General features: G+C 36.0%; 1 protein-coding gene across 15 annotated transcripts; it reads right to left on the bottom strand.

The window, feature by feature from the left end:
* Positions 1-3,362: 3,362 nt before the first annotated feature.
* LOC103714763 (putative GPI-anchored protein At1g61900) lies at positions 3,363-15,155 on the bottom strand. Of its 15 annotated transcripts, XM_039133685.3 has the most exons (10): positions 14,931-15,134; positions 14,656-14,711; positions 12,625-12,637; positions 12,473-12,536; positions 8,924-9,778; positions 8,098-8,343; positions 7,679-7,693; positions 7,450-7,590; positions 7,227-7,274; positions 3,363-3,969 (listed from the first exon to the last, which is right to left on the bottom strand). In XM_039133685.3, the coding sequence occupies exons 4-10, from the start codon at positions 12,504-12,506 to the stop codon at positions 3,902-3,904; spliced, it is 1,407 nt and encodes a 468-aa protein (XP_038989613.1). In that variant the 5' UTR covers positions 12,507-12,536; positions 12,625-12,637; positions 14,656-14,711; positions 14,931-15,134; the 3' UTR covers positions 3,363-3,901. The 15 variants fall into 15 exon arrangements, 8 of the variants coding, with proteins under 8 accessions (XP_038989613.1, XP_088576297.1, XP_008800412.1 ...); XR_015977259.2 differs by lacking the exons at positions 7,679-7,693; positions 12,625-12,637 and adding an exon at positions 9,856-10,265 and having other exon boundaries at positions 7,450-7,607; XM_088720171.2 differs by lacking the exon at positions 12,625-12,637 and having other exon boundaries at positions 12,473-12,624.
* Positions 15,156-16,521: the final 1,366 nt, after the last annotated feature.

The raw sequence follows: 16,521 nt of genomic DNA, 5'->3' as shown, positions 1-16,521 counted from the left end.
AGTTTGGTAACTACGTTTCTAAAGTACCATAAAACTATAATATATGTTTGGTAATCAAAATAAGAAAATGCTTTTGGTATAATAAAATGATAATAAAAAATATTGCATAGTATTACATAGTAAAATATAATACAATATAATATTATATATTATTATATATTAAAATATTATTGTTTTGTATAATATTATTATAATATAGTGTAATATAATATTGATTACTACAATATAATAATATAACATAATATGATATAGTAATGTATTATTAGTAGAACAATATTACTATAATATAATATTACACTATTATAATTGTAATATAATATGATATTGTCTTGTAATATAATACGGCAATATAATATAATATAACGAATTAGAAAGAATGGAAACCAGAAGCATGACCGGGGTCTAATCAAATAATAGATTAAATATATATATATATATATATATATATATATATTTTATTAAAATTTTATTATATATATACTTAATAATAATTATACTAATATTATAATACAATCATATAGTAGAATATAATATCATGTAATATAATCTAATATATTATCATTTATATTATTAATCATATATTATAATATAATAATAATAATATAATATATTATCATAATACTATTATTATTATTATTATTATTATTATTATATAAAATTATGATTGTAATAATATATATGTCTATATATACATATATGGACATGTATGTATATAAATATACATATAAATGTACCTATTATATATATATATTATAATATATATATATATATATATATATATATTACGTATAATAATATATTATTATATGATATGATATATTATAGTATATTTATAGTATAATAATATATTATGATATGATATGATATAAGATGTAATCATAAAATTTGTTGGTGGGCATTTTGGTTATCAGAAAAAATTTATTAAAATCAAAATAGCTTGCTGACATTGGTCATAAAGCACTTTTGAGGAGAAGGTCCAATAAGAACTTTTCCGAGATAAACCTTTTCAGCTTTCTACAACATAATATATTTTTACTCTATTATTATATTATAGTATATTTATTGTATAATAAAATATTACGATACGGTATGACATAAGATGTAATCATAAGATTTGTTAGTGGGCATTTTGGTCATCAGAAAAATTTTATTAAAATTAAAATAGTTTTCTGACATTGGTCAAAAAGCATTTTGGAAAGAAACTCCAAAATAGAACTTTTCCCATATAGACCTTTTAGCTTTCTAGTAAAGCCAAAACAGCGTTCTGATTTTTTACTAAACGCCACTATTAGTTGAGTTTGAAAACACTAATAAGAAATGGCGCTCCTCTAAATAGCTTTAACCTCTGAAATTTTGGTTAAGGCATGATTTATTAGTAAAACTATGGAGAAAAATATTAAGCACTTTTATTTTAGTTTTCTAGATTAATTTTTTTAAATTTCTCTTATTTACATATTAATGCGTGTCTTTTCTGTATTTATATTTTAATCTTTGTAATTTTGTAACTTATTACTTATGAATCCTATATGTTAAATTAATTAGACTGGTTATATTCCTCGGACACTGTTAATTTCATTTCTGCTGCACATTGTTGAAAGAGGGACGTACTTTTAAGCAAAAAAAAAAAAAAAAGGGACGTCCTCTTCTTAGGAAGTGAGTTCAAGCGAGGCTGGGCTCTTCCCATCTCGCAGTTTGCATTATTTGAGCAGGGGTATACCTTTTATATCATAGATGTCAGCGTGTTGTATGAACATTGATTAATTATGTCCAATAATTCAGTCATTTTGCTGCTATTATGGATTTTTTTTCTCTTATGGCCAGTGACAACATTCCTGGGGATTGTTGCCTCATCAAAACTGGAAAGGATGATCACTGACTCCACATAGTATTGCATTCTCGCTCACTTAGAATCAGGTGGCTCTGAGAAATGATGTCATCCTCATGTACCAACTTTTTTATTTAAATAAAAAGTCATTAGCTCAGTGTTAAAAAATTTACAGAAAAAAGATAAAACAAAAAAAAGAGAAAAAATTGATTTTATTTTTCTATTCTGGTACACCTCAAAAATTATACATACTCATATACAGACTTCATATAAAAAAATAATATAACTTGATATATAATCACGCTAATAAAAAAATAGCATGAGTGATACAGGTTGCTATGTAACTTTTAAAATTACTCTAACAAAAACATGTTGACAAAAGAAAAGTAATATAAGTTAATACATGATCATGCTAATAGAAAAAATATTATGAATGGTATAAATTGTTATGTAATCTCTAGAACGAGGACGGCTCTTGTCTGATGGTGGAAAGGGTGTAAGGTCCAATAGTCCCACATCGAAAAGACTCGTTCCAGAGCCTGGGCATATGAGGCGGGTGTCTCCAAATCCTGCAGACGCGTTTTGGGTGGAAAACAAAATCGGGGAGGGATGAAGAACGCTTACGTCAAGCCTCGGAACCAGACAATATCTGACAGAGGAGCCCCGTGTTCCCCTCTCATGTGGCCCTCACGTGGGCACTGGGTGCCTCACGTGCCTCGCGGAGATGAGGGCGTGACATTTGGTATCAGAGCCAAAGACGGCTCTTGTCTGATGGTGGGAAGGGTATGAGGCCCAATAGTTCCACATCGGAAAGACTCGTTCCAGAGCCTGGGCATATGAGGCGGATGTCTGCAAATCCTGCAGACGCGTTTTGGATGGAAAACAAAACCGGAGAAGGATGAAGGACGCTTGCGTGAAGCTCCGGAACCGGACAATATCTGGCAGGAAAACCCCGTGTTTCCCTCCTCATGTAGCCCCCACGTGGATGCTAGGTGCCTCACGTGCTCCGCGAAAGTGGGGGCGTGACAAAAGATATATAAACCGATATATAATCACGCTAATAAAAAATAGCATAAATGATACATGTTGCCATATAATTTCTAAAATTATTCTAAAAAGATCATGTTAATAAAAAAAAAATATAAATTAATTCATGATCACACTAATAAAAAAAATATTATGAATAATACAAATTGTTACATGATCTCTAAAATTATGCCAACACTTGGGTTGATACAAGGCCAGTGAAATGGAACTTATTAACAGTCAAGCATATATTAAGTTAAAATGCTCTTAGAGGAGAGACATGCTAAAAGATAAATGAAGGGGGGAGGGGAAAGGTTTAGCTGCTTCCACATTATTCTAATTGAACATTTTAGGATCCGGAATGGGAAAAAAAGGGACAAAAATAAGTGAAAGCTCCCTTTCTTTTACTAATAAGATCATATATGGTGGTAATTTTAACACGGAGTTCCGGTATCAAACCACAATTTTCAAAGCAGGGGATAATCCCACAGCCCAATGGCACTCAATTCACTTGGGAAATCTATGTTACTTGAGAATAAGGACCAAGAAAAAGCAACAGCAAGCCACAGTATACAGCTAACACACCAATCACTGTAAGAGAAACGAGATAGGCCCAAATGGTTTCGTTAGAGATGAATCCATCGGCAGGATATTACAATTAGAGTGCAAATCGCAAACCTGCATCAGTGCCAAGCATTTCCACTCCAACAAGCCCAGCAACAACCGTGCATGCTTTCAAGGCTGCAAAGTTACCATTGAAGAACAAAAATAATGGAAATGGCAGAGATGGCCTCAAAGGAGAGAAGCACCCATTCAGCTTACTTCCTATTCACAAAGATCCTTGGGATCATTTGGGTGTTTTCTTCATTTCAAGAACACTGGTGTCCCTACGAAGGGTCTTTCATGCCATATCCCCACATAGAATTCTGGTTCTAAAGCATATCAAAAAAGGGATCAGCTTGCTCGATTTACAGAACGACCACCCAGGAAAGGGATCTCCCAGCCTCTGCAATATCTGCTGGATATAACTTTGAAACCCAAGAGCGCGCTTCAAAACAATAAGCTGGACACTAAATACAGAAGGGGAATCGAAGTTCTCACTTCGATGCCATAGCTACCTGAGAGAGGTGGAACATCAAATTGTCAGCAAACATGTAGCAGAGAGCCTGAGTTTGATGTGAATTAAATAAGTAACTGAAAAAAATCTGTTCAGCGAAAATAAGGAATTGTTAGGTGCTAAACTAGAAAGCAATTCACACAGACTATATTGAACCGTACGTGGAGGAACCAACTTGCAACATCAATAGCAAGCATGCATGACTTCTGATTATTCTTCAAATCCAAAAACTCTAAAAACATTGCCCGCCGATAAAAAGGATAAATAAACAAAAAAAATCAGTGACCGATAGCTTAAGAAAACACATGAATCACCTTCAAAGCAAGCATATAGTGTTCTCTGATAAATTTAACTAATTTCTCCTCTAGTTTTTTTTTTTGGAAAAAAAAGGGTACAAATTAGTGACAATGAGCTTTTAAAATGACAAAAACTTAGGTTGCCTATTTAGAAGCATATTGTAAAATCCTGCAGGTTCAAATATTCACGAGAGAAGGGAAGAATCCATATGGAAAATTTAAGTTTATTAGTCCCTCTTATTACACTGACCTACCGATCACAGCTAGTCCATTGTAACTCTAGTATTCTCTTACAATCTATGAGGAACCATGGCCCATACTTGCCTTACCAGGCACAAATGCTACTATAGCCAGTCCTTTCAAGCACAAAGGTTATTCCTCGTACACCACTGGAGTCTATATTAGTCCAACACGTAATTGCAAAACTCAAATACAACTAAAATCTCCAGACAGAAAGCTGTGTTCAGAACTTCAGATCCCATAATCTAATCCAAGTTTCAAAAATACTTCAAACAGCCTCGCTTAATCCAAACTTTGTTGATGCCATGAAATGCCATAGTGGCCAGTGCCATTTATTTTGCAGTATATGAAACATCTGAAAAATCATTGAGCCAGCAATCATGCCACACAATCAACCTCAACCATCCTATTCAAGAAGCTTCAAGTCCTCCTTGGTGTGCACCATTGATATAATATAAATAATTTGCACAGAAATTTTGACTTGATTTAGTGACACATCCAACGGTAAATTATGATTATTTTATGTGCCATATGAATCTGCCCCTATTCAGTTCATCGCAGCAACTTCTAAACTTTCATCTCCTCATCAGCTGGAGCCTCTCATCATCATATGGCTTTTCCACCAGCAACCAACTTTCCTTGCACGCATACAGATATGAAGGAGCGTCTTCAATTACACCAAAACCATCTTTGTTCATAAGCTTCTTAGGTGCCCACATGTTGAAGGAGATCTCTCAAATTTATGCATCACCCATAAATATGTTGCTGGATTAAAAACATTGTGTAAATTTGATCTTCTGATTGAATCTGAAGTAAATATCAGATCTCATATTATATCAGAGTTTCTGAAAAGGGAGAAAAGATGACATTTGATATAATCCAACAGTTAAAATGAACCTTTACTCCTGATCGGTAAGCTAATGGACATGGGGAACAACAGCGCTTCAGGTTTTAAAATCATAAAAATAGCACCACTTTATCCAACTCATTATATGTTTACAATTCTCTCTTCTAGAGCTCTCTTTGCTGGTCAAGACAGTCCAGTTCTTTCCTCTTTGGAATATATTTCTTTGTCTGCCCTTATTTGAATAATACAACATAATATTCCAATGTATAATGTGAAGCAAGGCCTATTACTTCAAGGATAAAGAAAAAACAAAGAATTTGACCGCATACCTTAAGTATCACCTTAAGGCGAGCCTGCTCAGTGATAAGATTCTTTGAACTCCTAGACATGCTGTAACTTGTCATCTACAAACTGATACCTTACACGTCTAAGTTTTACAAAAACAGCTGAACTCTTTTATTTCCACCTCATATTTGAATGACACTGCTCCTCTTGCAAAGAGGACATAGGTCCCAATTACTTCAACAAAGCCACATACAATTTTTTTTTCTAAAAAAAAAGCAGTGCGCCCAAACTTAATCAAAAAGTAAGAAAGAAAGAACAAAATAACTGCAGTTAGTAAAACAAATTTAGGCATACGACCTCAATTGAGCTCGTTACAATCTTCCATTATCTCTGACTGTAAGGGGGAAGCTGTGCATTTTGTTATTAGTCGGTTTATAATTATTCACAAAGATGCACGGTAAGCAAACTTGGCTGCCAACATCGATGTACTAACAATCAGGTTTTTGGCATAAGCAGAATGGTTCGTAGAGTTCAATGTGTTATCAAGATTGACAAAGAAGAATTACATTTGTTAGAATCTAACTATTTGGCACGGTCTTTCCTTTGGAAATAATAAAAAGAAAAACTTTTCTTTTTGATGAATACTCCCCCATTCGAACCACCCAGAGTTTAAAATAAACTAGCATGCGAAAGGCACTTATTAAACTATGATTTTTCTACCAATTAAGTAGAAAAAAAAAATCACTCAAGTTTCAATATCCACATGCAATGTAGAAGTTATAGAGGTGGTCACCCTAGCAGAAAACTAATAAACGAACATGATATACAATTCAAGCATCAGCTAAATGGTTCATAGCCTTCTGAGGTCGTTTTCCATAAAAGTTTCAATAGCATTGGCCATTTACAGAGCATATCGAGGTGATAAGAACCATTGCCAACAAGTTTTAACCCATTTATCTAGGTTTGGTTATGCTTCCTTCTTCACCATACTACCCTATATAAAGGCTGATCCTCATTACCATAGGATTTTTCAGATCTCCTGTTCTTCTTTTCTAGCTTTCTACACAAATCTAGGCCGTCTTTGCCAATGTCCTATTATTACGCATAAGCATGTATCTCAACTTGATGGTCATTACTTCAATATTGTGCTTAACACCATGGGTGGTGAGGTTTCTGATTCTGTGTTTCTTTAAGTTTCCTTATTTGGAACTTGGACACTAGGGCAGGAAAAGGAGCACCAGGAAATAATTGAAGGAGAACATTTTTGACATCATATATTAGTAAGTTTTGCAACTATACTAGGTGCAAAGAAAGGTAGTTTTATAGAACATCAGTATCCAACATGATTGCTCAAAATGACCAGACTTTAGAGAGATACTTAGCCACATAATCCCTGCATCCTGTAAGCACACACAACGGAAAGCCTCCAACAATAATTCCTATGAGATAGAATACATTACATGCAACTATATCAGCAGAGAAAATCCTTGCAAGCACAAGTTTGGTATAGAGGATATCAGTTTGAGGAGCACATGATGTATACGAGCATGTCCATAGCAAATAATACTGATATCATTCAATACAACGTACCTGAGCTTCTAGAGGTCTGTGGTATTGGTAACGCCGGCAATGACATCTCTGTAAATTCAAGAAACCAGATTGGAAGATTAGTTTCAAATCGTGAAAAACGTCAAGCTTGCATTGTTTTAAATAATATTGGGTAAGTTGGGATATGTCTCAAAAAAGCAAAATTGCAAGAAACATTGTCCTAAATCCTGATTACAACCAGCTAGAAAATCAGTATTTTACTCACCAGGGGCACAAAGGGACAAGGATGAAAGAGAAGATGAGGAAGGCCATGGTGCAGCAATATTGTCACTCAAGTCACATGTAAAGCTAACTCCGGTAACATTATCAAGTACAATGTCTGCTGGTAAACTCCGAAGCAGACAACCTGCATTCAAAAATATTCTATAGGTAAAGATGCCGTACTGTGCGAAAAGTACCTATGAATTCGATATTGAAAGAAGTGTATAGCAAACCTTGTTGCCCATACGCTGCCCCAATTGCATAGCACAGATCAACATAAGTAAAATAATGTTAGAGATCAGTCACAATTCAGAGGGCTTAAAGTAGAGAATAAAAGTGCTAATAAGAGCCTGTTTGGATATTTCTACAGGTCTGGGCTGAAAATTCTTTATGATTCGTGGATTGGACTGTTCATTTAAGCATGACCATGTATCAACCAAACATGGCCCAGCCCAACCCTGTAGGAAGTAAAAAAAAATAAGACCTCCATAGGTCTTTTTTTTCTTCCCACAGCCCAAAGACTGGGATCTCGGATGGGTTTGGACAAGCTCTTATAAAATATAAGCTAGAAGGGCCAAAAGGCCCGATTCCTACAGGATTTTCAGCCCAATCCTGTAGAAATATCCAAACAGGCCTGAAATCATAAATATACCCTGAAGGCTGAAGTCTTTCAAGTCAACATCACAAAGTTCATATACATTTGTCATAACACCTCCTTTCTGTAGCATTGACCCAAAGAGTGTTGCGCAGTTGATGGCTTGCCTATTTGTTATCAGCATTTGTTTTTGTATTGCTGCAATATAAGTATTTAATGAAGCACAGCAGGAAGGACTCGGAGAAGCCGCATCATGGCATGCTTTGATAACTGATGAAGGCTCTTCAAATGTCAGGGGACAAACTATGAGAGAATAGACCAAATGTCAGTCGCATGTCATGAACTTGTGTTGTTGTATCAACATTGTGTGAAGCAGAATCCCTGATTATTGCATTTATAGTTGTGAACATAGTTCCACCATCAAGTGCTAGCATACAATAAGAGGACTATGAATGCAAGGTAAAGCATTAATGCAGCATCAGTGCACAGAGGTACACATGCAGGCAAATGAGCATTTAGGAGTGGAAGCATGCATGGGTATTTATAATAGTATACGTATATAGTCTCATACTTTTCCATTCAGTCTGGTAGTTTCTCCTATTTTTTCTCATATAATTTTCTTATCTCATTGCTTTGGCATCAGCTTTCTTTTCAGTATGGAGCAATATTTGGCTAATATTCAAGCAATTTTGTAATGTTGGAATTATACTTTTTGAAAGAGGGGGGGGGGGGGGAATGCCTGATTTCAGGATATATGTATGTATGTTTGTATGCATGTATGCACGTATAGAGAGAGAGAGGTGGTGAAGGAGAAAAGCATGTCATATTATTGTAAGCAAGGAAAATGCTTGCTGCAAAACTACAAGATAATAATACAACAGACCTTTGTTAACTTTGCAGCCAGATAATATCCGAAAAGCAGTGTTAGCAGCCTCTGGTGAGAGCTTCCTAGAAAGCCAAGCATACACCACCCCTTTGCAGTCATTGACAACATTGACTGCAGTGCCACCACCAGGTAGATTAGAAATCTCAAGCATACTTGCTCCTCCTAGAGAGATGCGAAGTGCAGCTTCCATGATTGCAGGTTGACAGACTGGCCTGCAGCACTCCTTAAGTGGGTCAACAGTGCTGCATGCATCTAGCAGTTTGCTTGTGTTAACTGTTTTCTCAAATGATGTAATATCTTTCACAGGACACGAACCACCAGTAAGATTTGATGGTTTCACAGAGCAAAGTGTAGGGATAGTATTGTTTGCCCCTCTGCTAGCTAATATACTCATGACATCTGAAAAACAATCATTAGCAGCAGCCTGGTGCAGAACTAGCGTGTCAGATTCACTGCTGTAAGTGGCCTGGAAAATGTGCATCAAACTATTAACCTGGGGACAACAAATAACTTTCCCAACTAATGCTGCTAAAGGTGCAGAACAATCGGAAGCAGTCTTATCCACAATATCCGAAATTGAAGAAAAATTTACAGGGCATTTCCCAGTCAGAACTGGCTCATATGTGCTGGGAAACGACGGGTACATTGGTGATAGTGGTTCTACAGGATACGGATTACGTGGAATGACAGCAGGAGAGATCTCTATTGGATCAAAGAGGCCAGCAGGCGGATCAGACAGCATAAATTTATCAGGAACACTGGGCTTTGGTTTAAGTACTACTTCCTGAGACACAACCTGCTGGAAACTACATAACCAAATTGCAAATATGAGAAATCGACGATATAATGTACCTGCAATAAAACATATCTCTAGTCAGCATTTATTGAATTATAAGCATCAATATCATTAGTATTAGAGGACATGGTACCTTGCATGCAAGGAACAGGAAAGCATGTCGCACACATTGTGGACCAGACAGCCACACATGAAAATGGGTAGATGATTGTGATTAAATAAAGACACTATCCAGCAGAGAGAGAGAGAGAGAGAGAGAGAGAGATGTGAATCATAAGGTCACAGGAATCCCAAGCTTCCAGCCATCAAGTACTCACTTTTTTCCTTTCAAATATCACATTTCTCCTATGCTCATGTGGTTTCTCAGGAATCTCAATTCATTTGTGTCTTCCCAGCCTGGTCCAACTAGAATTCCTGATGTTTCTTTCTTTTTTTACCCTTTTTAAGACTACTAATTATAGAAGAAATCCCATCTGTCCCCAATGATGTCACTAATCCCATCTTTCCTTCTCTTAGTTGGACTCTCAAACGTACTGTTGAATCCTGGTTTTCCATCTCGCATGCCATCACATGAGATGGTCAGTTGAACGTCCAGTGAGAAGCATTGATTAATCATGCATATTTTCATTATATACTGGTATAGATAGTATGCTGCAATGACATTTTGTTGCCAACAAGTTTTGCAGAACCAAAACCACCTCGCATTACCAAGCCACAAGATGTACCAATAAGTCTAAAATTTATACACACACACACACACACATATTCTGCATGCAATATATTAAATGTGATCACTTTCATATAAGGTCATTTAGCATGCAACCTGATAGTCATATTTAGGTAGCTATGTCTAGCATCTACGTGGAATAATGCATGTTTTACCAATTTAAGTTTGTTGTCCAGGATCTGAGATAATAGCTAATGGAATTATGTGTTCACAATGATTGTCCAAAGAAAAACAGGTTAATCCCCTTGCAAAACTAGGAGATCTTTCTAGTTGTATCAATAGGAGCATTGCCATTTCACCAATATGTCCTATGCATATAAGAACACCTTTGAAAATAACATATTTTTGACAATGTTATCAAACATACAAGGTAGTATAAGATATTTTCAGGTCGTTAGCCATGTTTATGGCAATATGTTCTAACATCCATTTTTGTGATGCTATGTGTATACATAACTTTACAGGCTACTACCAATTTAAGCATGTTTTTAATGAGATGATGGCTACAAAAAGGAAGAACAAACTGCTGGGCTATCATGGTTGGAAAAGGACATTTTTGGGTTTCCCATAAGACTTGGGGACATGTATTGAAAAGGTGGACTTAGAATCCATGATAGTAATATCCATAATCATGGTCAGAGTTTGTTATTTGCATGTTAAATATGTACAGTTGAACTTCAACAGAGCTCATTCATTGCTTAATACACTAACAAGCAAAATTTATAATTCCCATGCTCAACTATGTTACAGGCATGTGTACCCAGTATAAACATTACAAAATCCCACCCTTTTCCTTCTTGTATTTATGGATTTTTGCAAATATAAATTGCTTGATCAATATGCCAGCGTTGCCAATGAAATGTCATATTGCTATATTCATGAATGCTTAACGCGTAGATGATTTTATGTAGTGCTAGCTGGACACTTCAAATTTTGGGTATTTTGATGTGTCAGACACTTGGACACTTGGGACATTTCATGACAGTGCTTGACACTTCATATTATCAAATCATGATGCTACCATTGTTACATGTCTATTTTTGGCACATCTTTATGAAAGTTACCGAGTCTAACATAGCAACTCTCAGTCATTTGATCAGACATTATGAACTTAAGTAGCATGGATTAGCTCATTATTCATTATATGCATACATGGATACATATTTGAATATGTAAACTGAGCTTAGCTTAGTGGTAGCACCCTCTTGCTTACATGCAAGATGTCATAGGTTCAAGCCACTTAACCAGGTGACCATCAAGATTTTCTTATCCTAGTTTCTCTCCAAGGATAAAACTCGAGACTTAGATCACCTTAAGGGCCCATTTGCGCACTTCACACAAGATCCTGTGGGATAGCCAGAAAGTAAGCGCCAAGGTCGGGGAGGAAGGGAGCTGAAGAGTGGAAAAGGAAGAGCATAGGGCTTGTGGGGCCGCTCCTGCAAGACCAAAAAAAGATCTCTTTTTAACCCGCAGGAAGTGAGCCATGCTAACCCAGTGCTCTCCCTTCTTCCCTCTCCCGCTCCCTCCTTAAAGAAAAAAATACATATTCGAATATAATATACACACACACACTTACATATACATATATATCTATAAGACACAAACATGTCTCTTTGCCAGATTATTAGAAGATTCTCGTGTCAGATACTTATGGAAAAGTTAAATGGCCTTTTCTAATGCAGCTTCAATTTTATTTTTGGTTAAAAATGCATCTGACCAGAACCTTTCGAGTGTTATTCATTCGATGGTTAGTAAATATCTACAGAACAATTTATCATATCTTTGAAAAAGTCATTATATCCTAGCAAATAGAGAAATTAAAACCATTTAACTCAGACATTCTCTTTAAATAGATAAACTGGTAAAACAAATGAAGAAAATATAGCAAAAGCATAAATAATGACAAGGGAAAAAGGATAGGAAATGGCAGTGCCTTGCAGACAGTCATGAAGTCACAATTTTTTAAGATGTTGTTTTTGAAAATTTTCAGAAAAAAATCTGAGATTTTCTTTTAGCCACTTACTGCAAAGGTGAAAATCAGCGTTAAGAGGCTCCATATCTCCTCAACCTTTTGATGACATAGGTGCCTGCAAGAAGAAGTGCCACAAGGCACCCAGTTATTTATTCACCAACACACCATAGTTCCAGCATATAGTGAAATGCCTTGTAGATTACCTGCAGCTACAAACTTCAGGATGGAGAATGCAGAAGGGTTACTTCAATGATAGATATTTTAAGAAGCAAGTACTTCTTAACATAATATACTTTAATCTATTTACCCGTGGTAGCAATAAAATTATTGTTTACATTCAAAAGGTGACCTAGCTAATCACATTGTCTAGTGTAGGCAGCTTGATGTGTCATTACAGACTCCAATTAAATTAATTCTCATGATATACCACAGTTTGATCGCTAATTGTTTCTAATGTCTCAGATTTACAGGAAAAATGACTCAAGAAGCAGTATCAAGCAAGATGGATAATGTGGAGATGCACTTCTAGAAAGATCTGATCATTAAAGATAGATGAGTCCCTACAGAAAAATTTTTAGAATTGCAGAAAGCACAATCATGCTGCACGCATCAAAGATTTGGGCAATAAAGAGGGTGTATGTGCAAAAAACCCAGGCAGAAAAGTAGAAGATGTTGAGTATTTCTAGTACAACTAGGAAAAGCAAAGCCAAGAACGAGTTCGCTAAATGATTTGACATGACAATAAGATCTGGTGACTGGTATATCGGTTGATGATAATACATGGTATAATGACAAAGATGGCCACGTCATATATGATGAAACCAAGAGCACAATACAGTGAAGAAAGAGGCATGTTGGAGCTTCAAAACTTATTAGAAGATTATAATTCAATTTAACTGTCTTATAAAATGTGCCTTATAGATGAAGGCCATTCATTTATAAAAGACTAAACCTTGTCATACTTCTTCCTCTAGGATTTTCACGAGTTTAGAAAAGTAGTGGAGGACTGCTCCCTGTTGCGTGATCTTAAACTACAACTACTAAGGAAAGCCTCTTACAACCAGTTGGCTTCGAGGTTCTTTCGCAAGCCCCTCTCGTGTTTAGAGTTCCCTGGAAAGGAATTCAGAGTGAATTTTTTAAATGTTTATCTATAGTCAAAAGCTAATCATAAATATTTGCTCAGCTCTTCCAAAGAACCAGTGAACTAAGAGTTATGATCCATAATCAACCCCATTTTGCCGGGTAAAGGATTAGATGATGAAAGCTTGTTTAGACCCCCCCCCCCCCCCCCAAAAAAAAAAAGAACCGCACTCTTCTTCTCTCTATCCACTTTCTCTCTTGAAATTCTTCACCACTTTGAACAATTGCTTTCTCACGGCTCCATGGTCAAACAGACATGAAAATAAGGTACAATATTTCGAACATTCAATTGTTAATTGTTGCTAAATTTGTTTTAAGTATCTTGTGCCTATTTCTGTAATTTCTGCGCTCTAGGTAATTTTGAGTGCACCCCTGGCTACCCCTCTACCTCACACTTTCAAACATTGCCACAAGCAAATAATATCTACCCAGTTCTGTCAACCAAGTGAGTCTTCTAAAGGATCTTACATGTGTTAGACCTCCACTCAAAAAGAGTCATACAAGAATAGTGAAAGACATAGCAAACTTAGCTTTACTACTAGTATGAGGATGATTTCATCTAACTTGGGTTACAGGTTTGCTGACTATGAAAAGAAAAGATGCAAATGAAACCACTTCTCACAATCTATACTATCTCTGCATTAATATTAAAGATCAGCCACATTTTTGCATTGAAAGTGGAAACAATCTCCACAAAGAATCACAATAAATGAGCAAGGGTTGTAGGTATTCACGAAAAGAAAACAATGTTCTTCTCATAGATCACCCCACACTGCTTACAATCCCATTTCAATTAGATCGCCCTATTCAGGATATCATCATCAAACTTGTGTTGCAAAAGATCAAGCCTGTTTTCTCAAATCTAGGGATGCAATTTTTGATCTGCTCATATACTTTCAAAATCTGTCTACATTCTTTTTTAAACAGATACCGCTTTATCAATTAATCATAGCATGTACAGTGAAATTAAAAAAGAGAAACCAAAACTTTTCAACAGACATCAAGCACATAAAAGTGACAGCTAAAAAGAAACAGATAAACAGATAAATAACACAACAAAAACTGTTATCCACTAAATATCTGACGCTCCATACTTCAATCGAACAGTAACTCAGAATCCACACTCATCAGCAGATCAAACATATAACAGCTGCAAAAAAAAATCCCTTTTTAAACTCAATAACTGCTAGAATTTTATAATGCAATGCAGGAATCCAGACTTTAGAACAAAAATGGTACAATAAAACAACCAAGCATCCTATACATCTACTCTTTCTCCCACATTTCATCAACAAGTTCTTAGGTTAGGAACAGGAGAAGAAATCAACAAATCAGACAAATCTGCAGCAAAGAGAACCACAAAAAATACCTCTTTTTTTGCGATTTTTCCACCACAAATCGCGAAATGCAGATTCCGAATCGCCTCCGCTAAAACCCCTTTCCCTTCTTCCTTTCCTCGCTACTTTCCCCTTTTCCATCCATAATTCTTTCTCCTTTTTATACTCCTCACTCTCTTCCCCTCCCTCTCTCTCTCTCTCTCTCCCTCTTTCTCTCTCTCGCGCTTTTAGCTTTCTTTTATACCAGCGGATGCCAAACGGCAATTTATTTCGGCTATCTGAATGATTGTCCGAACCGACTTCCCAAAATGCCCTTCAAAAAAGTGACTCCAAATTACCACCATGGAACAGCAAGCGGACTCCACTAATCGGACGGTCGGAGAGCCAATTTCGTTGCTTTGAGAGTGGTGAGAAAATATGGACCGTGCCCAAGTCTGAGCTTGGATCCACCGGATGGACGGCAGATCTTTTGATTCGGTCATTTTGATGGGATAGGAAATTTGGGTTCCGCGTTCTTTAATGTAAGAGAGTACTTCGGGACCCAACTCTGATACCAAATTAATTGTGGTTAGAGTTTTGTTTGGGACTCGTAGCGTCACAATTTAATTGGACCGTGCCCTGGGATTCTGCGGCGGGGGTCAAGGGGGCGGCAAAAGAAATTAGATTTGGAGGCGTGGGGTCCGGTGAGTTGTTCCTAGAATAACGCTAAAAGAAAGACGTTGGAATTGGCTCGTTACTATGCTTTTATTGGGGTGGGGGGATATTGCACAACTGTCATGTCTGTGTTTAGTCCTATAAAGTTATTCACGCGGTGGGGATAACAATACATTAAAGATGGGTTGGAATAAAATAATTTCATTATTAAGGCTGGGGCCTAGATTTGACTCGGGGAGTGTTTGAGTTAATGCTTAAATTAAAAGAACATGAGAGAGAAAGGATGGATGGCTGTGATCCGCTCGTCTATTTTTTTAATTATTATTTACAACTTGATAAATGTACTTTTTTTTCATAATGTTTTTTTTTTTTTTTTTCTTGAAACAAAAGTGAAGTATATACCCATGAAAGGTTGGGTGTGAGTCCAATTGTGCAATTACTTGGGAGTTGGCTATGTAGAAGGGAAAGAGAGAGAGTTTGATAAGTTAGAGTCAGGCTTGAGCAAATACTCTAAAATTGGTTAAATTATACATCTGAATAAACCAATCATGTTAGATCCATGTGACAACTCTAGCTCTAGTTCGGTTTTGGGTTGATCTCATAACCATCTTTTTTTTATTTTTTTTAAGTACAACGGCGCCTCATACACGGGTGTGTAGGTGCAGAGCTCATAACCATTTTAATTAGATTCTAAATTAAACAATTTTTAAACATTACCAACCAGTCTATGACAATGGATGTTAATTTGTTCGAAAGTACTAGAAATTCACTGTTTATCTTGATTAATTACTACTTAACATCTTAAAGCAGGAACCTGCAATGAGGAATAATGGTGGGTGTTGGAGCTGAAATTTTTTTGATGAAGGTATCTGAAAATTATTATTGATTGTGCAACTTGGGCCCACATCAAATATGTTAGGACAGTTGGTTTTAAGTGTTTTTTTTAAAAAAAAATATGAAAAACTCTAT

Source organism: Phoenix dactylifera, chromosome 4 (assembly GCF_051530095.1).
Source record: "Phoenix dactylifera cultivar Ajwa chromosome 4, Ajwa_hap1_PhDact_Kaust_v1.1, whole genome shotgun sequence".
In the NCBI taxonomy this organism is placed as follows: Eukaryota; Viridiplantae; Streptophyta; class Magnoliopsida; order Arecales; family Arecaceae; genus Phoenix; species Phoenix dactylifera.
The sequence above is the reverse complement of the archived record's forward strand: the minus strand, read 5'-3'. Positions and strand labels throughout refer to the sequence as shown.

Bases quoted from the DNA above. Each gene is read 5' to 3' on its own strand.
- LOC103714763 (XM_088720168.2), bottom strand. From the start codon at position 9,892: ATGTGTGCGACATGCTTTCCTGTTCCTTGCATGCAAG. The intron at 9,779-9,855 runs GTACCATGTCCT...GTTTTATTGCAG, and splicing joins TCCTGTTCCTTGCATGCAAG to GTACATTATATCGTCGATTT. The intron at 3,970-7,226 runs GTACGTTGTATT...CACCTCTCTCAG, and splicing joins ACAGACCTCTAGAAGCTCAG to GTAGCTATGGCATCGAAGTG.